Source organism: Echinops telfairi, unplaced genomic scaffold, assembly GCF_000313985.2.
Source record: "Echinops telfairi isolate 266 unplaced genomic scaffold, ASM31398v2 ScPeMD7_37;HRSCAF=141, whole genome shotgun sequence".
In the NCBI taxonomy this organism is placed as follows: domain Eukaryota; kingdom Metazoa; phylum Chordata; class Mammalia; order Afrosoricida; family Tenrecidae; genus Echinops; species Echinops telfairi.
The window spans coordinates 66,542-91,523 of record NW_022103935.1 but is presented as its reverse complement, the minus strand read 5'-3'; the positions used below and the strand labels follow the sequence as shown (position 1 = coordinate 91,523).

General features: G+C 53.9%; 2 protein-coding genes across 4 annotated transcripts in view; one reads left to right on the top strand and one right to left on the bottom strand.

Moving 5' to 3' along the window:
- Positions 1-523: 523 nt before the first annotated feature.
- On the bottom strand, positions 524-13,461 carry PSMD13 (proteasome 26S subunit, non-ATPase 13). Its single transcript, XM_004717159.2, has 13 exons — positions 13,297-13,461; positions 12,231-12,309; positions 9,139-9,173; positions 9,012-9,067; positions 8,825-8,868; positions 8,599-8,685; positions 7,250-7,421; positions 4,043-4,122; positions 3,842-3,967; positions 1,938-2,000; positions 1,449-1,529; positions 1,234-1,350; positions 524-720 (listed from the first exon to the last, which is right to left on the bottom strand). The coding sequence occupies exons 1-13, from the start codon at positions 13,389-13,391 to the stop codon at positions 625-627; spliced, it is 1,131 nt and encodes a 376-aa protein (XP_004717216.1). The 5' UTR covers positions 13,392-13,461; the 3' UTR covers positions 524-624.
- Positions 13,462-13,647: 186 nt separating this feature from the next.
- Positions 13,648-24,982, top strand: part of SIRT3 (sirtuin 3) — a 16,087-nt gene continuing 4,752 nt past the window's right edge. For 2 of the 3 annotated variants that reach the window (XM_045290414.1, XM_045290413.1), the window contains exons 1-4: positions 13,648-13,717; positions 19,409-19,592; positions 19,722-19,954; positions 20,701-20,801. In XM_045290414.1, the coding sequence (XP_045146349.1) occupies positions 19,546-19,592; positions 19,722-19,954; positions 20,701-20,801 (381 nt within the window). In that variant the 5' untranslated portion in view covers positions 13,648-13,717; positions 19,409-19,545. Of the gene's footprint in view, positions 13,718-19,408; positions 19,593-19,721; positions 19,955-20,700; positions 20,802-24,982 lie in introns of those variants that run through there. The other variant, XM_045290412.1, reaches the window with a different exon arrangement.

The window sequence follows — 24,982 nt, the reverse complement described above, 5'->3', positions numbered from 1 at the left end:
GGGGAGCAGCCAGGCACAACTGCCCGCTCTCTGGATGGGCTGTGCTGCCGTCTGTGCCACTCTGAGCCTCCACGATGCTCAGGGACCTGGGGCCAACTTCTGGGATCTGGTGGCAGGGTCAAGAAGGCCAAGAGCATGCCAGGAGGGGCAGGGGTGGCTGGGCATGATGGGTGTGTGAGTGGCCGTCTCAGGAAACAGTGGGTATGCACGGGGCTCGGCTGGCGCCTCTTTGGACAACAGGACCTGTAGCTGCCTTCCTGCCCGGCCTCCGGGGGGAAAGTAGAGGCCCTGACCGGCCCTCACCTGCTCCTCCGCTGACAGGAGCAGGCCATGGGGCTGGCCACCTTCTTGGTCACCTTCCTGTATCCTGCGGGATGGGTCCTGTGCCACCTGGAGAGCTACAAGAGCTCAGCAGTGTGACGCTCCAGCATCGCCACGGGGACGGACAATAAAGCCCAAGTGTCTGTGCTTGGTGTGCTTGTGACTGCTGTGCGGTGGGCGCCCCAGAAACGACCACAGAGAGAACAAGGCAGAGACGTTTACTGAGGGGCCCTGGAAGGTGCTCCCACACTGGGTTCAGGGGCCCCGCCCCAGGCCTGAGGGACAGTCACAGCCATGGGGCCCCTAGGTGAGGATGTCATAGGCCTGCTGCCCCACCAGCGTCTCCATGCTCCGCACGTCTGCGCACCACACCTCCAGGCGGCCCTTCATGCCCTTGATCTGTGCACACAGGACCACAGGCGTCAGCCTCGGTGGGGCAACTTGTACTCCCCCGTCCCCCCACCACCCCAAGCCGCCCACAGTGCTCAGGCCCCGCTAGCTCTTTAGGGCGGCACTAATCAAACAGACACAAGAGCCAGGGATGGGGTGACAGGGTCTCCTGGCCCCTCTGACCCCAGGAGAGGGGTGACACTGAGAGAGAGGGTGGAGGAAATCCACAGGATTAAAACCCAGCAAATGCAAACAAGACGGGTTTGAGCTCAGATCACAGAGCTGGGGCTGTGCTTGGTCAGAGCCCCAATCTCAGGATTAGGAGGTGCCACCAGACAACTCCACTGTTGTCACAATAAGCTTTTAAATGCAGGGTTCACACCTCAGCTCGTATTGAATTGTTCTTGGAAAGCCTTGGTCCTGAGAGCAGTAATTAACTCCCCACAATCTCTTGCCTAATACTCCGTTCTTCCCCAAGTGGCACCCATCCAAACACCCCAGGGCAGACAGCCCATGGCCCACCTGCTGCAGGTCCAACACCCGGGGCTGCACCCAGGTCATGTGGACGCGCCGATCCACCTCATCGATGCTGCCCCTCACCAGCCCCACCGACAGCGCCTTCATCACCAGCAGCTCCACCTGTGGGCAGAGCAGGGCGGGCTGAGGCCACTGGAGAGACAGACCAGCAGGTGGACACACCAGACCCTGGTGTCTTACGTTGAGCCCCAAGAACACACCTCGTTCACGGGGATCTGGGCGCTCTGGGCGATCTCTTCAAAAGTGAGCTGTCGGTGGTTGGCGGGCCGCGTGAAAGTCATCTGAGGAGAGAGTTGCCGTCAGCTCTCTCTGAGGAAGCTTTCAGAGCTGGTCATAAAACTGGTGTCCGCCCGCCCTTGCTCTAAAAATCAATCATCTGGCCCACGGCGGGCCTCCATGTCTACAGGAGCCCCAGCCCTGTCCTTCTCCCTTGCAGTGAGCCGCCAGTCAGGTGGGAGAAACCCAAAGCCCACCCAGCCACACCCACGGTGCTCCTCAGCTCAAGCCCCCACGCTCACCTGCTCCTACTGTCAGCGTGGCTCTTAAAGAGCAAGCTGCCCATGTTCACCCGGGGCCCAGGTCAGACCTGCTCACCTCCCTGCCAAGCCCCCACCCCCCGGGGGCAGGACGCAGGGCAAGCTTTCGGGGCCTTGGTTGGGGGCTGTGGGGTGGGAGCAGCAGCCACGCACCTCCATGAGGCAGAGCAGCTGGATCTTCCTCAGCAGCTGGGCTTCATTGGCTGCCAAGTCAGGCTGTGAATGAAGACAAGCAGAGTCGGCCCTCTGGGTGCGCCCCCCACCAGCCAAAGCGTGGAGAGAGCCGGGCACAGCCCCTGCTCCAGGGAGTCAGCATCAGTCCCCTGAAGAAAGTGTCACTAGACTGCCTGCAAGGTAAGGCTTTACAGGGAAGGTCTGTCCTGTGCCACGGCAGCACAAGGCTGGCCCACAGCCCCTGCAAAGGGCCCCGATAGCCCTGGGGGGCTGCTCGGAGGGCTGAAAGAGAGCCAGGTTCCCTGCAGGGCCAGGCACAACCCCACACCCTCTGCAACCCAGACTATGCTTCCTTGGGGGGCTTGGGCTGCGGGGTGGCCATGCTGCCACTAGCCCACAGGCTCCCTGCTGCTGGGACCAGGTGGCTGCATAAGTCTCTTCCCAGGCAGCCACCTGTCCTGAGGGACACTGACCCAAGTTGACCAGGGGCACACCGGCCCAGGCTGTCTGCCTGGCGAAACCCTGATGCAGGTAGATGTCATGCTTGAGAAACAGCACACAGTCGCGCACACTCAAGGTCTGCCAGCAAGAGCTGACAAGGACACCATGGCTGTCTGCTCCGCTGACAAGACCTGCTCCAGCCTCCCAGAAGCAGCGGGGGTTCCTAACAATGCAGTCACAGCTCAGGGCCCTCCTGCCCGCTGGCCAGCAAACACCATTGGGGTGGGAGCTCCCTGGGGCCACAGGCAGCACGCACTCCACTCGTGCTCCCGAACACATGGGTGAGCCATCGCTTTGTCTGGGAGCAAACTCCCGAGCCACTGTGCCCCGAGGACACCCACCCTTCTCAGTTGATCCAGTCGGCACCACTCGCCTCTTCTGTGGGAAACAAAACTGGGAAGAGAGTATGCATGGACAAACTCTCAACACTGTACGCTAAGGAGTCTGGGAGGCCAGGGGTCCCATGGAGGGAACCTTCACGTTCCTGGGTTGGAGATGCATCCCACTCACATCCTCCTAAGTGAAAGTCAGTCCCTCAATGTCCCCCCATAATAATGCCAAATTTAAGGTGCTGTTTGCAAACACATGGTCTCTTCTTATTATTCGCTTGAAGGTCAATTGCTTGAAGGCTATCTGCCTAAAGGTTATTTGCCATCAAAAATAATTAGAGCCTACTGTCTTAGTAGGGTGCACTCCCTTCTGATAAGGATCTTAGATTGTTCCCCTGGAGAAGAGCTCAAAGACATCTAAGGTCAAGCCAACTCAGAGGTGATCAAGGTTAGGCTGCCATCCTGACTCTAGAGCCCGTCCATCTTGTTACCCACGCGTCTTCCTGTCCACGTGTGCCTCTATTGCCTCCCCTTCCTATTGCGTTATGTGTATGTCTCTGTTATATACGTACTTACCATGGCCTGCATGCCTGAGATTCTAAAAGCTCATGATACTACATTATGGCCTCTGTCTCTGTTCAGAACTGGTTCCTGAAGCAATCATGGAGGTGAGCCTTTACATGCCTTTACATGTCTGATGTCTCTTTAATTTACTCCTCTATTACACAACCGCCCCTTGGACCCATTTGGTGTTGGGCTGGTCCCCTACACCCACGATGAAGCCAAGGGCCTCAGGAACGAATCCTGGCCCCAAACACCCCAGTGGCAAGAAATGGAAGGGGCCGTGTAGTTGGAAGGTGGAGTGTGATCAGAGGAGCAGTTGGGGTGCAGATGGGAGGTGGGCAAAGAGAGCAGGTGGGGCAGAAGAAAGACAGAGTGCAGATGAAGGCGAGGCACACATGGCAGGCGGGTATGAGTCAATCACAGTGCGTGCCCAGCTGGGCTGTGCAGAGCCAGAGATACCAGGGGCTCTGCCCCCCCACATGGGCTCACCTGTTGGCCCCAGGCGGTCTTCAGGGCCTGGAACTTCTCCACGTGGCCGCTGTTGAAGGCGTACAGGGTGTCGATGAGCCACTGCCGCTCTGTGCCCCGCAATGACTCCAGCACAGGGTGCATGAGCTAGGAGGGGCAGGCAGTCAGCCAGGGTTGCCACAGCACCCCCACCGCCACTAGGAACCTGCTCGGGCGACTTACCAGCTCTCCGAAGTTGAAGACGCCTTCACCGAGCAGCCCTGCGAGGCCCAGCGTGAAGGCCCGCTCCTGCTGCTCTGAGACTGAGGGACAACAGCCACTTGTCAGTCACGGCACAGCCTCGGGCATCGCACACTCACATCACAGAGAGCACAGGACCCTCCATGGCTCCCCCAGAGCCTCTCTCCAGTGCTGGACCACCATCGCACCTGGCACCACACCAATCCCATGGCCAGCACCTCCCTCCCTTGAGGTTCTCTTCAAGGGAGGTTTGGGTTCTGCCACATGAACCACCTCCCAGAGTGCGGGGTTCCTCAGACCCAGCCCCACTCCAAGGGAAGCAGACCAGCTGCTTCTCCCCAGGCTCAGCTGTCTGTGGATCGGCCACTGTAGCCCCCTGCCCTGGGCATTTTCCCAGCAAAGCCACATCCTAGCTTTAGGCCCTTTTGGCCTCTTCAGCTTCAGAGGCCGACCTCCAAAATCACCCACTTGGGAAAGCCTGCTATCAAACTCGATTCTGTAAAAGCAGTGATGCTAAAATTTAAGGCCTCTATTGAGAGAGGTCTGTGGGGCCGACCCCAATCCCAACTATGTGGACCACCCTCCCCACCCCCTTCCCCGAAGAATGCACTTCAGAGGACAGCACAGAAGCTATAGCTTGTGGAGAGGGCAAGTCTGATCAGAGCACACAGGAGAAAGGAAGAGGGAGGGAGAGGGAGGGAGCACATCCTGGCCCACCAGCCCCGAGGGCGATGTTCCTGCTCAGAGCAGACAACGCACCGAGAGGACCATAGGCCTGGTTCCACCACAAGACACGATGTTCCTCACTAAACCATGCACTATGGGGGACAACACTGGAAACACAGTGTGGGAATTGCGCACAATCTGACCCCACCATACTGGGGCAAAACACGAAAAGGGCGTGCAACAGAGCAGCAAAGGGAGCAAAGTGATGAAATCCCCAGGGAATACTGAAAACAGACTTTGGAGACAGAGTGTGGCACCCTATCAGACTCAACTGGACAACATTCGTAAAGGCCAACAAGCAGACCTTGAACTATTTATAGACCTTTCCATTTCTGTCAGTGGCTTTCTTTTTGTTGTGATCCCATTGTTGGGTTTATTTTGTTGTTTTGTTGGTTTTGTCTCCCTTTGTTTTGTTTGGCTTTGCCTGGTTTTTGCACTTATCGATGTCTCTGCATGTCTATCTAGATAAGATAGCGGGATAAACAATTCAGAGATGAAAAGAATGGTTCCGGGGGAGATATAGGAGAAGGGGAGGTGGGAGAAAGGGGAGGGAACCAACCCAGGAACAAGTGAACTAAAATCAATGGAGAGAAAGGCACAGGATGCCTAGTGAGGCTTAATCAAGGGCAATGTAGCAGCGAGGAATTACTAAACCCGAATGAAAGTTGAACATGATGGTGGGACAAGAGCAAAGTAAAAGGAAATTGAGGAAAGAACCAGGAGACAAAGGACATGTATAGAGGTCTAAATACAGGCATGTACATATGTATATCTATTCATATATAACAACAGGGGACAGAACTAGGTACTCATATCTGTATGTTAAGAATTGAGGTAGCAGATGGGACATTGGGACTCTACTCAAGTACTCCCTCAACACAAGAACACTTTGTTCTAATAACCTGGCATTCCGTGATGCTCACCTTTCCTGACAGGATCGCTGAAGACAAATCAGGTACATAAGCAAATGTGGTGAAGAAAGCTAATGTTGCCTGGCTATCAAAAGATACAGCAGCTGGGGTCTTAAAGACTTGAAAATAAACAAGCGGCCATCTAGTTGAGAAGCAACAAAGCCCACATGTAAGAAGCACACCACCCTGTGTGAACATGAGGTATCAACAGGATCAGGTATCAGGCCTCAAAGACCCAAAACAAAAAATCATTATTATTGTGAATGAGGGAAAGTACGTAGTGGAGACCCAAAGCCCATCTGTAGGCAACTTTACAGTACGGTCACCGGGAGGAGACAAGCCAGTCAGGGGGCAGTATAGTACCGATGAAACATACAACTTTCCTCTAGTTCCTTAATCCTGCCCCCCGCATCATGATCCCAATTCTACCTTACAAAATCCGGCTAGGCCAGAGATTGTACACTGGTACAGACAAAAACTGGAAATACTGGGACTCCAGGACAGATAAACCCCTCAGGACCAATAATGAGAGTAGCGATACCAGGAGGGTAAGGGTAAAGTTGAGGGAGAAAGAGGGAACCAATCACAATGATCTACAATAACCCCCTCTCTAGGAGACGGACAACAAAAAAGTGGGTGAAGGGAGACATCGTTGAGTGTAAGACATGAAAAAATAATAGTAAATTATAAATTATCAAGGGTTTGTGAGGCAGGGAGGGTGGGAGAGGGAGGGGGAAAATGAGGAGCTGATACCAAGGGCTCAAGTAGAAAGAAAATGTTTTGAAAATGATGCTGGCAACAAATGTACAAATGTGCTTGACACAATGGATGGATGGATTGTGATAAGAGTTCAACGATCCACCAATAAAATAATTTAAATAAAGATTTAGGGCCTTATAGTTAGATATCCCTTTTGACCCATTAAAAACATTTTTTTGACCCATTTTAAATTTGAGTTCTATCTAATATTTTCTACTTCCTTTTCAATCAAGGTTTTTCTATATTTTACTATTGATCTTAGGGTTGTTTGTAAATGTTTTTCTATATATGAAATCCAAGATAAGTAAATATATAGAAACAGTAACTATATCAATAGCTTCTTAGGGTTATGGAAAGGTAGCTAATAACGATGAGTATATGAATGTAGAATATGTTCTAAAATTGACTATGGTGATGATTGTAAAACTCTTCTTAATACTGAACTATTGAATTGTATAGTTTGTGAATTAAATGCCAATAAAACTGTTTTTAAAAAAGAGTCATTCCACGCACTTCCCTCAGGCTTACCGGCCATCTCGCTCTCCCTCAGCCCCTGGAGGTCACAGCAGGGCTTCTGTGAAGGCCTCCGGCCTGGGAAGCCCCCAGTGCTGAGACAGGCTGGGGTCTGGGGAGCCCCACCGCCCCACACTGGATAAGGACACGACATGCTGGGACAACCTGAGCCTCAGAGAGGACCTGAGCAGAGCCTCCAACAAAGCACTCCCTGCCTGCGAGTCCCTTCGCACTCGTAGCAACCGGAACCGAACGCCTCCTAGAGACACGCCGTCTGTACCTGGCAGGTCCTTAATGTCAATGCAGCCCAGAAAGCGCAGGGCGTCCTTGTAGTAGGCTGCGTGGTTCCCAATGGTCTGGTAGTACTTGCTGGACAGGTCGTAGAAGCGGCTGTGCACGGACGTCACCCCAGGCAGGTGGTTGAGCATCTCTTCAACATCCTCAATGGTCTCCTACACAGGAGGCAAGACCGCCCTCTCTCAGGCCCCACGGCTGCCGGAGAAGTCACTGCCGGCGAGTCAATGCTGACTCACAGCACCCCTGAGTTCCCCAGACTCTAACTGCTGACAGTGGTAGAAAGCACAGTCCCTCTCCCACGGAGCTGCTGGTGGTTTCCAACTACCGACCATGCCGATGGCAGCCCAACTCGTAACCACGACGCCACCAGGGCTCCTAACACACAGCAAGTTAAAAAGCCCCATTAGCCACAGGCCAAGACTAAGGTAGCACAGAACATTTCAATTCCTTCCAAACGAAGCAGTGCAAAGTGAAGCCAGGCAGAGTGTGCTTTGCAGAGCCAAGGTCACGCACAAGGTCCTGGCCCAGGACAGAGGCCACGAGGGCCCAGCAGCAAACAGGCAGCCGGAAGCGGGCATGAGGCATCTGTGAGCAAGCAACTGAAGCCTAAGCCTGGCCATCGGGGAGACGCAAGGAACACCGAGAGCTACCACTTGACCTCCTGTGCTGGGGTGCTGGCAATGGGGCACTTTCTGGGGTGAGGCAGAGCCCCTCTACAGAGCCTGGGAAAGGGCAGGCAGGCGCCCCCAGTCACAGCGCCCCCAGACACACAGGAGCTGGGTACAAGAGGTGGACAGCTGACACCCCTGGTGCTGAACAAAGCCACTGTGGAGGCGAGTGAGAGCCCGACTCCCACCCATCCCCACCCCCATCAGCGAACCCTGGGCCAGTCATGCATGGCACGTGGCAGCAGGGGCGGCTCAGGCTCTCCCATGCGGGCCAGGCCAGGGCAGTGACCCCAAGGTGACAAAGGGATTTTAGGGCGATGAGAACTGGAGCAACATGGACTTTTCCCAGTATTGCCTTTAATGCTACAAGGACCAAAGCACACTAGACGCTTGTTCTGGTTGAACAAGGGGTCCAGGCACAGGAATCTGCCTCATCAGACATTCGGTCCCCAAAGCAGCACCAATATAAAGACACCGCCACCAATGAGACCTCAGGAAGTGGGGCGACAAGACACGGGCTACGCAGTGCTTTGTGCTGTTTTGCATCTTCCCTATGAGTCATAAGCAGCTAAAAGCAAATGATTAAGGAGGGAGTAAGGGCTTTTCCTTACAGGTTTAAACAGTTTCGAAAACCACAGAACAGCGGGTGTTGTGACGGCCTCACCTTTGTAACCTGCAGGTCCCCGATGTTTAACTTCAGTGCTCCAATGGCCGTCTTACACAGGATCACGGCCTCGTCGCTGCTTTTCACCTGCACGTCATAGACAAGGGCCCACAGAGGTGGGCAACCATGTGCCGCACACTCAACACGGCACCCACGACAGCTGGCCCCACGAGGCCACGGCCACGGGGCATCCGGCCCAAGGAGCACCAGGGATCCAGACACTCACCTTCTCACGGGTCTTTTCCAGAAAGGTGAGAGCCACGTTAGGGTCTAGAGAAGGAAGAGGACATCAGTCAGGAGATCCGGAGCAGAACTTCTGCCCACTCGCAGCCCGCTTTAGTGGGGCCGTCACTGGGGTCAAACCGTTCCGAATCGTAAAGCTCATCCCCGGGCTGTGAAGCAAGCTAGCTCACCTGTCATCTGCCGGACGACATGGAGGATGATCTCCACGAGGGACAGAGGGTTCACTCTGAAACAGAAGCCACCCTGAGCCAGGGCCGACACCCGCACCACAGAGTCAAAGACAGAAAGGGGTTTTACCTGTGTTCAAACTCACTGATGAAGTTTTCGTAAAGCTGTGGGATCAGAGCAGGAGAATCGTTACAAGGTGTCTTTCTGAACCTGACTGAAAGGGACGCACAGTGAGCCTGACACCACCACCGCCCACCACCCAGGTGGGTAAAGGTGTGGCTGCACAGGCCCCTGATCTCTCAGTGGCTTAGCTGATGGCACTGACTCTCAAATATGACTAGAAGAGAGCTGCCTCCTCAAGGCAGAGTGGCCGAGACACCATGGGTGGAGCATAGCTTTTGGGACCTCACTGAGAACAGCTGTAGATGCCTGTGAATACTAGGTGTACAAAGCAGGAGTGGACGGTCCCAAGCATGAGTCAAGGAAAACTGGGAGGGGTCAAAAGTGAAATGGACATATCCCAGAGGGACTAGCACTGGCCACCCTGAGCCAGACAACCACATGGGCTGGGAAGGCAAGTCTAGGAGGCATGGCATCACGCCCACCATCAGGAGAAACAGCTGGCCGTCAACCTCCCGCCATTTTGACAGGGCACTTCCTGGTTCCCTAAGGCGTAGCTGGGAAAGCACTGGACCGTTACATGCAGTCAGCGGTTCACACAGTGCTCTGCATGAGGAAGACGAGGCCGCCTGCTCCAGGGCAGATTCGGTCTCAGGAACCCTAAGGACCAGCTCGATGTGGGTCCCATTTTTGTCCCCCTCAGTTTTCCACATTTTATTTTCTCGCTTCAATCATAACAGGACAACCAAATTGTGTCTTCACACGAGTTTATCCAATTCGCTTCCAGGCAAGGAAAATGCTGCTTCTTGAAATGGTCCTACTGTGCGCTCTCTGGTCACCCGGCCCTTGCAAGGTGTCATCTTCAGTCTCTCCTGCGGCTACTTCATGGGGTCTCGGCGCAGACTTTAGCTGTCCCACGGTGTCCCAAACGCGGCTGTGTTTTCCATAGAATGTGTTTTCCCTTTATTGCACTGCCACCACCTCTGGGACCCTGAGCCTTCTCGTCAGCACCGTCACCCCAAGAGGCGGTTCCCCGCTTTCCGTCTTTTCCAGCACCACTTTTCCTGTGGGCGGCAACTTCAGAGCCTGCATTTGAACGCTCCCAGTTTTCCATGGCACTACTAAGTGAGCACTGGGCTGCTAACCGCAAGGTCACAGTTCACAAACACTCCTCAGGAGAAAGATGAGGCTATCTGATCCCGAACCGATTTACAGCCTCAAACGTAAATCGATCAGGGTCGCCATGAGTCAGAATCACTCAATGACAGTGGATTTATGTACTACAGAACAGATTAATGCCTGGTCTGTCACGTTCCTCATAATTGTTCCTAAGTCTGAGCCCAACTGTTCCAGTCACTGTCACCCCATCTCGTACGGGTCTTCCTCTTTTTCATTGACCTCCTACTTATCACGCATGACGTCTGTCTCCAGGGACTGGCTCCTCCTGACCCCCATGTGAACTTACATGACTCACTCACATGTTAGCTTAAACGCAAAATCCAAACCCATTGCCAGCAAGTGAATTCCAACTCATAATAATCCTATAGGGCAGAATAGAACTGTTCCTTAGGGTCTTCAGACTGTACGTCTTTACAGGAACAAACAACTTCATCTTTCTCACAGAGCAGCTGCAGGCTTTGAACTGTCCACCTAGCATTTAGCAGTCCCACACTTAACCCACAGTGACACAAAGACTCCTTCTACGGTATAGAAGGTAACACTGATCAGTGTCTTAGCTCGAAGTCAAGGAAACCACTTTAAGTTTCCCATGTCTGGCTTGCTATCCTCAGAGTTTGTTACAGAATGAATTGAGCCCACACTTGCAGAAGCAATACCATTTAGGGATGAAGATTTCCGCAAGATGGTAATGAGGTCGGACACATGTTGACTGTCTCTTAGGACTGTCCCATCTGCGAGACTAACCAACCCAACCATGCGTATAAGGGAGCAGAGTGGCGGAGACGTGGCCGGCCGCATGAAGAACACCAGGACGCACAGCACCCGCACTTCCCTGCAGAACCAATAGTGCCGAGCAGCTCCCGGGCAGACTCGCAGCCCCTGTGCAGTAAGCAAACACAGCTCCAGCAGAGCCAACGCCTGTGCTATTTTTGCTACGACAGCCCTGAGAAGCTGAGGCCAGAGCAAGGCCAGCTCATTGCCACCGAGTCCCCACGGAATTGCAGCGCCCCACGGAAGAGGGGAGGAGTGGCCCTGTGGGGTTCCCAGACAGCAAGTGCTTACAGGGGTAGAAATCTTCTCCCAAGAACCTGAGACAGCGCTTACAACATAATGAAAAGGGGACTGAAGTCTTGGGTGTGGGCACCAAAATGTCTAAACACAGGCGGCTTTTCCAGTCAAATCTAAAGATAACTACCTCCCCACTCCCTAACTCCAGGAAGGAAAGGCCAGGAAATGACATCATTTTCTACTGACCAAGTTTTAAAAGTGCTCAGCTTCAGAAGCAGCTCAGGGTTATGCATACACCCCCCACCCCCCACCAAGAATCTCCGTGGGGCAGTCCTACTCTGTACTATAGGGTTGTCATGAGTCGGAACCAACTTGACAGCAACAGATCTAGTCACAAGCCAAAAAAGTGCTCCAAACACCTAAGATGTTGAGCAGTAAGACGCAGGGAGACGCCATGCAACAGAGTCATTTTAGGCTTCCGTTTTAGATCTGTGGAAGCTAAAGCAGGTGTGAACCCCCTCAGCTACTTACCAGCCTCAACCATGGCTATGCTATGGTTAACTTTTCAGCATCGAAAAGCAGGGGCCAAGAGTAGTGCTGACTTCCCAGAGTGGTTATGAGGGTGGAGTTACTACGTGAAGTCGCCAGGACTATGCCATCCACAGTGATTGCAGAGCAGTGCAGCTTACCATTTTAGAAGCCCACCGGTGCTTCTGAAGAGTTCTCGAGGATGCGTGCACACCTGACCTAACCTGGGAACTGTCTAAGCAACGTCTGCTCAAGAGAAAGGGGCCTCTGCACAGACTGCAGACCTAGGAAGCCTATGGGGCAGTTGTACTCTATTTTACAGGGCTGCTGTGAATTAAAAGCAACTCAGTAACATGGGGTTTTGGTTAAGATGGCCAAGTATTTACCTTAATGAGGCCATCTCCTTGGGCAAAGCAGGGGTCCTGAACGAAGTCAAGCACTTGAAGTGTCAGCTGATGCCACAACCTGAAAAACAAAGGCAGCATGCGCTCAGCCCTCCAAGCCTCCCCACCAGGGACTACACAGCAGCAGCATCTGCTGCACAGCAGAAGACTACTCGGGCTCTGCCATCTTGACTTACAAGAACTCGTCAATCTAAGACTCAGTTTTCTCAACCGTAAGATGGAGGGCATAGGGCTGGATGACCTCAAAGGATTACTATATCTGACTAGAAAAAATAACTGTGATCATAGGGATCCAAGTTAGACTCCCAGCTCCGTTTTCCATTCAGTGTGTCTCTGTGGCGGGCTAGAACTGAGCCTCGGGTTTGTTAGTGACGGATAGGGCGAGTAGATAGATGGTCAGCAAACTCTGAGGCAGAACATTTACCACAGTAGCATGGTGCAGTCCGGCCAGACACAAGCCTGTGAACATGGTGCCCAGAAATGCTTCCAACGCCAGAGTGCTACCAAACACAAACCACGCAGTCAAGAACCACACTCTTTTAAACTACTCTTCTCCCCAAAACTGCCTGGCCCCACCCGGAGGTTCGTTCAGGAGAGATGTTTTCTTACAGAGCATCTCTGGTCCAGGGCTGGCCACCTGGGCTATTCATTACAAGACGCTGGCGCTCGCTCACAGGCAAGTGAACTGTTCTGGGGCTCCACGTTTCTACACAAGCCCAGACCTCCAGCAAGAAGCTCGTCGGAAGGGCAGCGCAAGCTGGGGACCACGGGGCCCAGGGCAGCACCCCAGCAGGTGACCGGCGCAGCAACCACGGGGAAGGGACGTCAGCACTGGCCGGCTCGGTTCTCGAGGCCGTAAAGAAGCCACAATTGATAACAGGCTGCGGGCGAGTGGCCAGGGGCTGGGTTACAGAACTCGGTCCTCCCCGGCCCGGAGCCCTTCCGAGGAGCAGAGGAAGGGGCATGTTGCCCACCTCCGGGCTCCCACCGCCCACACACGTGCCCGTGCCCTGCCCGGGGAAGCGGGACCCCGCGGCTCGGAGCTCACTTCTTTGTGTAGAGCTCCTCCAAACGGTGCCACACGGCGGCCTGGCCGGGTCCGGAGCTCTGGCTCTGCTGTAGGAAGCCCGGTACGTCCTTCATGGTGGCAGCAAGAAGCCAGGTCAGTGACACAACCAAATTTACCACCGAGACGACAAGGATCGGCGACGGACGGAAGTGCGCGCTCACTTCCGGCGCGCCACACCGCTCAGGGAGGCCGGAAGCGCCGTAGCCCGGCGCCAGGCGGCCGCTGGTCGCCAGGGTAACGCGCGGGCGGCGCGCGCACGTGCGGGGCGGGGCCAGCGGGCGGGCACGTGATGCCGGGACGTCCGCGGCCGTGGAGAAGATGGCGCTGTCGTTTGCCGGTCGTGCCGTGCCCGCGCTGGGGAAGCGGCTTCTCCCCGCCCGCAGACTGTGGGGCGCGGGAGGTGAGGGCCGCGGACATCCGCCTGCCCTGGGGTGGGCGGTGGTCTCGGGCGCACGGGCTCCCCGCGCGCGGTGGCTGCGAGGTGGCGGGGGGCGTCCGCTCGTGGGGCGCCGTGTCATCGCTCCGAGCCGGGCTTCTTCGAGCTTTGGTCGCAGATCGCGTTCTGCACCTCGCCGGTTTTCGGACAGCGCACTCGGAGTGCGTCCGGGCGGCTCTGCAGGGCTCCCTGTCGGGGTTTCTGTACCTGAACCGTGTCCGTCCTGAGATGGTGTCCCAACTCAAACCTCACTGCCGTCGTCTCAGCGACCGTGTAGGACAGGGTGGGACCGCCCCTGGGGGTTCCGAGACCGAGTCTTTACGGAGTAGAATGCCTGCCTTTCTCCCGCAGAGGGACTGGTGGTTTGGAACTGCTGACCTTGCCGTTAGCAGCCCAGCACTTAACCAGTACGCCACCAGGGCACTCGTTATTGGAGATTGTGCCCCGTCCCCACCCCTCGTTATTACAAAGTGCTGCAGGCCACTTTGGGGTCAATTCCTAGCGGGGGACCTGCTGGGAATGATAGACGTGTTTGTTGCCTTTCCCCCCCAAACCCAAGGAGCTCCCAGTTCCCTGCCCACGTTCACATCGGTGTTACCTAGGAACTATAATTCATCAATGTGCCTTACAGAGCTAAGAATGGAAACCAGGCTGGTTGGAGATTTCAGTCGGTCAAGCACAATGCTTACGGCCTGTCACCTCATACAGTTAGTGAAAACATCAGTGAGGAGATGATGCTGCGGGAGGGGGAGAATCCTTCATTCTCTCAGAGACCATTCTTGGAGCTCTTGGCAATGGCTGACACCGGTTTTGGGTGCTGGGGAACGCAGGATGCAGACCAAGGCCCTGGTGAACTGGCTCCGTGATGGCTGCCCCCCAGTATTGTCTGAGAAGCCATTGCTTAGCACAGCTTAGATTTCTCACGCTTGAATTTCTGGATAAAATTTCTACCAAAAAAGTGCCCCTTACTTCAGTCTCCCAGGCAGCCCCTGACTCAGTCTGAGGAATGTCAGACCACAGATTGTCTCCTGAACCCTGTCAGCCCAGGAAGATGGGTCACGAAGTGCCTCAGGCAGCAGCTCTTTTGTGTTTTCTCTCTTTTTTAAAATTCTGTTTTCTCTTGAAAGGTCATCGGAGCCTCTCCCCCATCACTGTCCTCATCTTGGCCCTCTAGAGGCTGGTTCCTCCGGTGCAGCCTAGAACTGAGCAGGCCACCACCCAGGTGGCGTGGAGGAGGGTCTCAGCTGTCAGATGACTTGGGAGGGTCTGTGTAGTCAGATGACGTGAGGGAGAGTTTGTAATCAGATGGCATGGAGGAGGGCCTATAATCAGATGGCATGGGTAGAGTCTCAGCTAACAGATGATGTGGGCAGTGTCTGTATAGTCAGATGGTATGGGGAGGGTGTTAGTTTCTGGGCTTGTGGCCACTTGTTCAAACCCGATGACTGGTCCTGGGTGTTTCTTGTGGGCCCCAGTGATACCTGAGCAAATGGAAAGGACTGGAAGGTGATGGGCAACTAGGGGCCATGTGGTAGTGGTGATGGTGGTGGTAGGTGCCATCACATTGACTCCGACTCAGCCACCCCACGTATAGCAGAACCGAACACTGCTCAGGCCTGTGCCGTCCTCAGCTGTTCTGATGTATGAGCCCATGTTTGCAGCCACGGTGTGAATCCAGCTCCTGGAGGGCCTTCCTCTTTTATCACTGCCCCTCTAGTTACCAAACATGATGTCCACTTCAGGGACTGGTCTCTTGACAACATGTTCGAAGTATGTGAGACAAAGTCTCGCCAGCCTTGCCTCTAAGGAGCATTCTGGTTGTACTTCCAAGACACATCTGTTAGTTCTCTTGGAAGTCCATGATACTTTATGTTTTTCACCAGAACCACAAATCAAATGCATTGATTCTTCTTCGTTCTTCCTTATTATTCATTGTGTAACTTTCATGTGCATACGAGGTGATTGAAAATACTATGGCTTAGGTGAGCCCCACCACCACTTAGTCCTCAAAGTGACATCCTTGTTTTTTAACTCTTCCCAGTTGTTTTGTGCAGCAGATTTCCGCATTGCAGTGCGTCATTTGCTTTCTTGACTGCTGCTTCCACGAGCACTGATTGTGGATCCAAGTGAAGAGAAATCCTGACAACACCAGTCTTGCCGGCTGCGAGGCTTTTAGTCGTCTTTATATGGAGTTGTGGTGCACACTGAAGGCTGCAGTCCTTGATCTTCATCAGCAAGTGCCCCAAGTCCTCCTCACTTTCAACAAGCAAGGTTGTGTCATCTGCATATCAAAAGCTGTTAATAAGCCTTCCTCCAATCTTGATGCTGCATTCTTCATATACGCTAGCTTCTTGGATTAGTTGCTCAGTATACAGATGGAACAGGTATAGTGAAAGGATGCAACCCTGACACATACCTCCTGATTTTAAACCACGAGTGTTCTGTTGTGCAGGATGCCTGGTGGCATAGTGGTTTTGCATTGGGCAAAACTGTAGGTAGCTAGCTATGAGGTCAGAAGTTCAAAACCGCCAGCTGCTCCATGGGAAAAGGACAGGGCTTTCTACTGATGTAAAGGGTTACAGTCTCGGAAACTCACAGATGCAGTTCTCCCTGTCCTGCAGGACTGGTAGGAGCCAGTATCGACTGGAAGCAGTGAGTTTGGTTTTTGGGGGTGCTATTCTCTTGTTCTGTTCAAGTGGCTGCCTCTTGATTCCTCTAGGTTCTGCATAGGCACAATTCTAGAATTACCCTTCTTTTCATTGTTTTCCATAGTTGTTAGGCACATGGTCGAATGTCTTTGCATAGTCAACAAAACACAAATAAGCATCTTTCTGGTATTCTCAGCTTTCAACCAAGATCTCTCAGATGTCAGCAATGATATCCCTTGTTCCACGGCCTCTTCTGAATCCGGCCTGCACCTCTGACAGCTAGCTCCCTGTCATGTACAGCTGCAACTATTTTTAATTACCTTTAGGAAAACTTTGCTTGTATGTGATATTGCTTATAACGTGAGCATTCTGTTGGGTCACCTTTCTTTGGCACGGGCATAGATAGGGGTCTCTCCCAGTCAGTTGGCCACATAGCTGTCTCCCTCTGAGGCATGACCAAGTGAATGCTTTGTGTTTCATCAGCATGCGGAACACTTCAGTTGCTAATCCATTCACTCCCGGACCTTATTTTTGGCTGATACCCCCATGCAGCTTGGACTCCTTCCGTGTTACCTCCTGACGTTGTTGAACATGAACCAGTGCTTTGTGTACAGTGACTGTCTATCTGCCCAGCGTCTTTGGATGCTTCTTGCATCACTTGATATTTTGCCCGTGGAATCTTTCAGTGTTGCAACTTGAGGCTTAAATTTTTCCCTGTGTTCTTTGGGTTTGAGTTACACTGAGCATGTTCTACCTCTTTGACTCTCTCACTCCAGGTCTCTGCACATGCCACTACAGTACTCTGTCTTCTCGAGCTGCCCTTTGCTTCCCCGTAGCACTGTCCATCTCCTTTAGCCATTCTGCTTTCAAGAGCGAGTCCCAGCATCTCTTCTGACGGGCACTTTGGTCTTCCCTTTTCTGTCTTCGTAACGACCCTAGCTTCTTCATTTGTGCAGTTCCAGGTGTCTTCCCCCAGCTCGCCAGGTCTTCTGTCAATAATTTTCAGTGCATCAAACCTGTTTGTGAGATCTTTTCTAACTTCAAGTGGGATATACTCAAGGTTGCGTTTTGCCTCTTGGGGACTTAAGAATTTTATTCTTCAGCTTCTACTACTTGAACTTGCATGTGAGCACTTACTTGTCTGTTCTACAGACCCTGGCCTTGTTTTTCCCGATGATATTGAACTCAACATCTCTTCCCATACTTGCATTTACTTTGGTGAAGTCACGTGTGTAGTTGCCATTTACATTGTTGAAAAAAGAGACATACAATGAAGACGTTGTTGACCTTGAAAAATTCGATCATGTGATCTCCAGCTTCGTTCCTGTCACTAACCAACAAACCACCCCACCCCACCCCCACCCCCCGCCAACATGTGTGAGAGCCACAGCCTGGCTCCCGCCAGCTCTGTCCCTGGGTGGGAAGGCTACTTCCTGGCCCATGTGCAAAGGGACAGTCCTAGCCTCACTGGTGCTGGCTTGGGCCAGCCCCAGGGTGCAGTGTGGTTAGGTTCAGAGGAACTGCAACAGGCCCAAGGTGGCTTACGTGGCAGCACCCTTGTGCTGGACACTCAGTGATGCCCAGGCCATGGAGACTGCCAGCATCCCTGCACAGAGCCATCGCTGTCACCACTGTGTTCCGATCTGCTTTGCAGGCTCCTGTGACCACGCTGGAGGGTGGGGGGAGGGGCACCTCCGATGTTTCAAGCTGGGCTGCTGCCTGCAGTGCCTTGACTTTCTGCCTGTGAAATGTTGCCCTGCATGTTAGAGGTGCTGACTGGGTTGCGATGCCCACTGCTGCTGAGAAGCTCTGCCCAGTGTTGACCGGAGCCTGTGCACTGGTCCGGGGCAAGCCGGCATCCCATGGGCCTTCAGGGTGGCTGGAGGGAGGATACTCTGCAGGACACAGACTTCTTCCCTGTGGGAGCTCCTGCACCCAAGGGAGGCTCCTGTACCTTTTGGGGGCTGCTATACCCATAGAGGAACTCCTGCACCCAAGGGAGGCATCTGCACCTTTTGGGGGCTGCTACACCCATAGAGGGACTCCTGCACCCCAGGGGAATTATGCTGCCATTAGGGGCTGCTACACCCTTGAAGGGGCTGCTACAGCTATGGGGGGGCTGTTGCACCCATGAGGGGGGTGCTACACTTATGCTGGGTTGCAATATTGACGGGATCCTGCGCCCCCAACAGGATCCCACACCCAAGGGTATGATCCTGACCCCTTGTGGGGGCTGCTACACCTACGGGAGGTTGCTGCATCCACCGGGATCCTGCACCCAAGTGGGCTGCTGTACCTAGGGGCGCGAACTTGCAGCCATGGTGACTGCTACGCCATGATACCTGGGGGCTGAGGCTGGTGACGGCACCTGTACACGGTCCTGACTGAGAAGCACTGCCAGCTGTGATGGCAGGAAGGTTTTTCCTAGTGGAACAGTTGCCTGATGGGTGAGGTGGTCTTCTGCTCCTCGGAAGTTGAGGCTCCCTGCTGGGGCCCCTTCAACTCTTGCTGTGTGGAGACTTCTTCGGCAACAGGTGTCATAGCAGGGGCAAGTGCAGCACTCAGCTCTGAAGGCTGGCAGACCCAGGTGTGGTGGCGCAGCCTGTCTGACTGACTGGAGGGTGTGTGTCGGCCTCTGCTTGCCGCAGATGCCTGGGGATAGGGAGGAAGCAGAAAACCGGGCTGGGCCGAGCCGCTGTGATGAGCAAGCTCTGCTGAATTTCAGAGGTGGGCCGTCTTGGCAGTGGGCAGCGTGAGCAGGCTAGTGTCCAAGGAGACGTTTCAGACTGGGGGCGGGTCATTGCCCAGGAAGCAAGCAGAACGGGCACCATTGAGGAAGAAGGAGCCCATCGACCAAGGACATCCTGATTGGGAGGGATGCCACCATGGGATGATATTGGCTGAGGGACTGCATGGCACGAGGCTGGCCCCTTACATGCCCGTGCCACGAGTCAGCCACTGTCTACCCTTCAGGTGTTCATTCTGACCATCCCTGTCGGTGTTGCAGGTGGAGAATGGCCCCTGTTGCTCACGGCCTGCACCGCAGGAGGCTCAGCAGGGGGAGGGGGTAGTGCCAGCCAGCAGCTGACCCTGCAGGAGGTCGCCGAACTGATCCGGACCAGAGCCTGCCAGCGGGTGGTGGTTATGGCAGGTGCTGGCATCAGCACCCCCAGTGGCATCCCCGACTTCAGGTGCCTCTCACCCCCTCCTGCCCTCCTCTACCCCTGGCCCCTGTCCTCTCCTGCCCCCACCCCCATCCTTAGCTACCCCCTTCTGTTCTCATCCTCCCCACCACTTCCCTGGGCTGTCTCTCTGTGTAGGTCTCCAGGGAGCGGCCTTTACAGCAACCTGAAGCAGTACAACCTCCCGTACCCCGAAGCCATCTTTGAACTGACCTTCTTCTTCCAAAACCCCAAGCCCTTTTTCACCCTGGCCAAGGAGCTATATCCCGGGAACTTCAAGCCCAACATGACTCACTACTTCCTCCGGCTCCTGCATGACAAGGGGCTGCTGCTGCGTCTCTACACCCAGAACATTGATGGGCTTGAGCGAGGTCAGTGCCCCTCCTGCTCTGTCTCCCCTCCTTTGAGACTGATCTCAGTCAGCTTGGGAGTTCCTGGTTTCCTTTTAGGTGGTTGTCTTTGTTGTGGGGTCTTTTCAAACAGAGTCATCATTACACCTGCCCCCCCACACACATGTAAATGCAGCCTCCCAAGACACAGCCTCTCCGACCTTGCCAAGACACAGGGAGCTCGCAGGCATTTGCTGCCCTCCCACCTCCCTACTCAGAACCCACACTGCCAGTCAGCAGCCCCAGGCCTCTTCCCTAGTGACCAGCAGGCCAGAACTGATCCCCAAACAGTAGCACGATGGTTTCCGGCGTCGTGATTACTTTCTGGGGGGGCCTAGGGGCAAGCCCAGGGCCTGGTGATGCCATACCAAGCATGCTGAGGCCTGGGTGGGGCTTGCAGCCTTTGCGTCGGTCTCTCAGGACACTGTCAGGACCCTGTCAGGACCCTGGGCGCCAGCGTGCTGAGAGGCCTCAGGTGCAGGCAGTGTGAGCGGATTAGCCAGCCACCCTTTGTCTGTTTCCCACCAGGCAGCTGTCTGCATGGCACTGTCCCTGTCACTCCCACAGTGTTACCTGGCGTACTTAGAATGGAAACTGCGCTCCTAGGTGCTGGGGGTCATTCCATTTGGGCTGGTGGCCATGTCCTCACTAACCCGTGCTCAGTGTGCCCTGCAGCGTCACCTGCAGTTGGCATGGGCAGGCCTGGTTCACTAAAGTTTGAATTTCAGTGTCTGGCATCCCCGCCTCGAAGCTGGTTGAAGCCCACGGCACCTTTGCGTCTGCCACCTGCACCGTCTGCCTCCGAGCCTGCCCTGGGGAGGATTTCTGGGTGAGTGTGCCTGGAGGCTGCCCCTGCAGCCCAAGCTGGTCTGTGAACCAGCAATGTAGCACAGCTAGTGCAAAGCTGAGGCAGTACAAGCAAGGGTAGGGACATGCATGTCCCCTCAGCTGGCCCCACAGCTCCGTCTAGATGTGCGCGCAGCGCGCCCGCGCACGCACTGGAAGGGCTACAGCGAGGGGCTCCCTTCACTATTCCCTCTGGGGAGCCACACCGTGGGGCATCTTGCGTCAGGCCCACGGCCTTGTTGGTGACCAGAGTCCCGCCTGTGGTCCTTCACCTCCCACAGACACTTGAGATGTGTTTCGTTTTCACTGGGTGAAAGGTTACGGAGCAACCTGCTTTCCCACTCAGCAGTTTCATGTACTTCTGCCACACTGATTATAGCCCCTGCCATGGCCAGCACCCTTTTTTTCACCATCTGCCTATGCCCGGCTGCCCTTTGACCTCAGAGGGTTGGTGCACTTCCTGATGTGACCCCTCACCTTTGAGGCCTGTTGGACTGAAAGCTGAGCCATTGGGTGTGGCTTTCATGATGAAGTAATGTGGCACTGATAACAGTTTGTGTAGCACTGAGCATGTTTGCTTTAAGAACTCCGAAAGGTGGAGCTGGCTCAGGTTCACGCTCTCTTGCAATGGCACAAGCAGCCTGCAGAGAACTCCATGCTTCCCATGGGACTAGGCTGCCCCTGAGACTGGAAGGAAGGAGGCATTGCTGGGCTGGGGTTGCTGGCCCAGAGAGGCTGCGGAAGGGACCAGAGTGAGAGGGAGGGAGTGAGGAGGTGGCTGAGCATCCCTGCTCACCTGAGCCGCCGTCACTGTCACCTGGGCCCTGAGCCATGTCCTCTGCCGCCTCTGCCTGTATCCCACTGTGGGCCAGTGCTGCAGTGTCTGTGGTGGGGGTTTTCTAAACCACTGTTGTTGTGAAATGCCAGTCAATTCTGACTGAAAGCGACCCTGCATCCAGCAGAACAAAGCCCTGCCAGGCCTTGCACCGTCCTCACCCCCCTGCCCTGCGAGCTCAGTGTGCAGCCACTGTCAGGCCATCTTCCTCAGGGTCTTCGTCTTTAAGCCGCCCTTCACCTTGACCAAGCTCAATGCCCTTCTGAGGGTCGGGCGTTGCTTCTAAGGAGCATGTTGTCTTTCCCAGACAAATTCGTTCATTCTTCCTGCGCAGGACCATTCTGTTGTGCGTCGGTCATTATGGGTCAGAACCAGTTTAATGGCACAGAACAACAGCAGGCAGCACAGACAACCTGTGTCCTCTTACTGAACTAGAAACGTGTCTCTGACGGAGTTCAGGGGCCTCCTTTCAAGGGTAGGTGCTGGGCTGCTAGCCTCAAGGCCAGCTCTGCACGCCCACCAGCCACTCCTTGAGAGAGAGAGAGGGAGAGAGAGAGAGAGAGAGAGAGAGAGAGAGAGAGAGAGAGAGGAGTCTGTCTGCTCCTGTAAAGACTTTCTGTCTCGGGAACCCAACCTAGCGTAGTGATGAGTCGGAATCAGCTTTATGGACAGTGAGGTTGGTCTGATTTTATGTTTTGTTTTATTATATAGCTATCTTTAAAAAGTTACTACCTCCACAAAACTTTGTATGTTTTATTTCTTGTTTATTCAGATTCAACCAGGTTTACTACTTACTTTGTTCTTTATTTTTCTTGAACTCCCCTTGAAAAGGCCCCACTTGCCTTCTGCCTCAAGGTGTCCTTTAGGGAGACTTGTCGGGACAGCCTGCTGGGGGCAGATTAGCTGTTTCATTTCCACCTCGTTCTTGGGAGGTCGTTTCATGGGCATAAAAGACTCAGTTAGTTCATTGAAGCTATTATTCCATTGTCTTATGGCGACAGTTGCTGGTGTTGAAAACGGGGTTTTCTAATTGGAACTCTCTTGAAGGTACTTTGTTTTGTTCTCTGGACATATATATATATATTTTTTCTGTCTCTGAAGTTGTACAATTTCATGGTGATGTGCACTTTGTTTTATTCTTAAAATGTGTGGGGCTTTTGGCATCTTTCTTCATTGGCTAGCAAACCCTCAGCTTAGATCTCTTCAGCTATTGAGTGCCTCTGCCCCAATAACATTTTAGTCCCTGTACCTTTGTCTATTTTGATTATTTCATACAAGTGAGATCAAACAATGTTTTCTCTGTACTTATATTCACTCAGCAAAGTGTTCTCAAGCTCCATGCATGCTAGAGCATGTATCAGAACGTTATGCCTCTTTCTGTTCCACTGTGTGGGTGTTGGGGCGGGGGACACGCTTTGCTGGTCCAGCCATTTGTTATTGGACATGTAGCTGCCTCACCTCTCGTCTCTGTGTGCAGTGCTGCCTGTGAACACTGGTGTGTGTGTCTACGTCTACTTTCCATTCTCTAGGAGTGTACTTGCTGGGCCATGGTGGCATACTGGTTACGCGTTGGGGTATTAACCACGAGGGCTGCAGTTCAGAACCACCAGCTGCTCCCCAGGAGAAAGAAGAGGCTTTCTACTCGTAAAGAGTTACAGCCTCGGAAACCCACGGGCAGTTCTACCCTGTCGTGTGGCCAGTTCTTTTTCATTTAATGGCAGGGGCAGTGCGCTCTTTTCATGTGCTTCCTTCCTTTGCGTTTGAAGTACCCTATTTTTTATTTCTAGAACTTCAGCTGACTTCTTTTCACATCTGCTAAGTTGCTCTTCACGATGTTCCTTTTTTTTGGATGTCAAGCATTGCAGAAACGTGAAGTAGAATGCAGCTCTATGACCAGTGTCTGGTGGCATCAGGAGTCCTCGGTGCTGGTCTGTTGGGTTGCTGTTGGGCTCTCTGGTTCCTGGTCTTGGTTGCTGTTGGAGCTTTCTGGATCCATCCTGCCACAGTCAATCCCCTTTGACCCGAGACAGTGAGGTGCCTGCCTTCTGAAATTTCCAGCCCTTGCCACCTGTTTGAAGGGATGAATCCAGCAGAGCAGGTTGTACGACTTGTCCATACGAAAGTTGTATGTGACAACTTTGTGACCCTTGTCAGCTCTGGCCAATGCATGGTCAGGTTTCTGTGTGAGACCAGCACACACAGCATGATTCCACAAGGCGCACTTGTGGCAAGGTTTTCTTGGGGGGGCGGGCAGTGGCACCTCCCTCCCTGCCGGCTGCAGGCAGTCTCTTCACTGCCCCCAGGAAGGGCTGGCAGGAGGCTTTCCAGCCAGCCTGCCCCAGGGAGGCTTGGGGAGGGCTTCCATTGGCAACCCCAGCTTGGACTTCTTTCTCTCAGAGTCATGCTGCCCCTGCCAGAGCCTGGCTCTGCCCAGGCTGCACACCGAGGGCAGCTGCATCTGGTATGGCCTCTCTGTCTGACTGTCCCTTAGACTGTGGCCTCGCACTCATGGTCCTGCCAACACTTAGTGCTTCAGGGAGACGATTCTTTCTCTTCTGTGTTGTCGACGGAGTGTAGTTCTTAGTTATGAGCCCGTCTGCATCCAAGGGCATTCTCGTGCCAGCATGCCCCTGAGGCAGGGAGTTGTGATGGACGTCTTCCACCAGGTCGCAGCCTAAGGCTTCCTGGAGTTGGAAAGGCAACCTGGACAGCCGCCGCCGCAGGTGTTAGTGCTGACATGAAGGATGGAGACAACGCCCCCCCCCCCCCCATGGACGTGTGCAGATTTATAAATTATTATTATGTCTTATATTACACTGCCCGGTGTCTCCCTTCACCTACTCCTCTGTTCCCCATGGACGTGTGCAGCGTAGAAATGCAGTAATACTCACCTGGTGGCTTAGTATGACACACTATTAATGTTGATCAATTGCAGCCTCAATTATAGCAAGACTGTGTTGGAATCTGTCATAATTGTTCTGAAGTTCATATGAAAACGACAAGATTATAAAAGTTCTGAAAAAAAAGACAGGCCAATCCTATTAAATGCCAAGAACACATTAAAGCAACAGTAATGAGCAGGCAACGAACATTGAAAGTGCCATGAGCGTTCAAGAGACCACGCACGTCCGTTTTGGGGAATGTACAGCCAGAAAGCTCCTTTGGAGCGGAGATGGCGAGACTTCATCTCATATACTTTGGACATGTTACCCGGAGGGCAGGCCTCTGGAGAAGGCCGTCATGCTGGGAAAACAGGACAACCCTCCAGGAGACGGGGTGACAGTGGCTGGCCGCAGCCCTGGGCCCGGGAGACGGGGTGACAGTGGCTG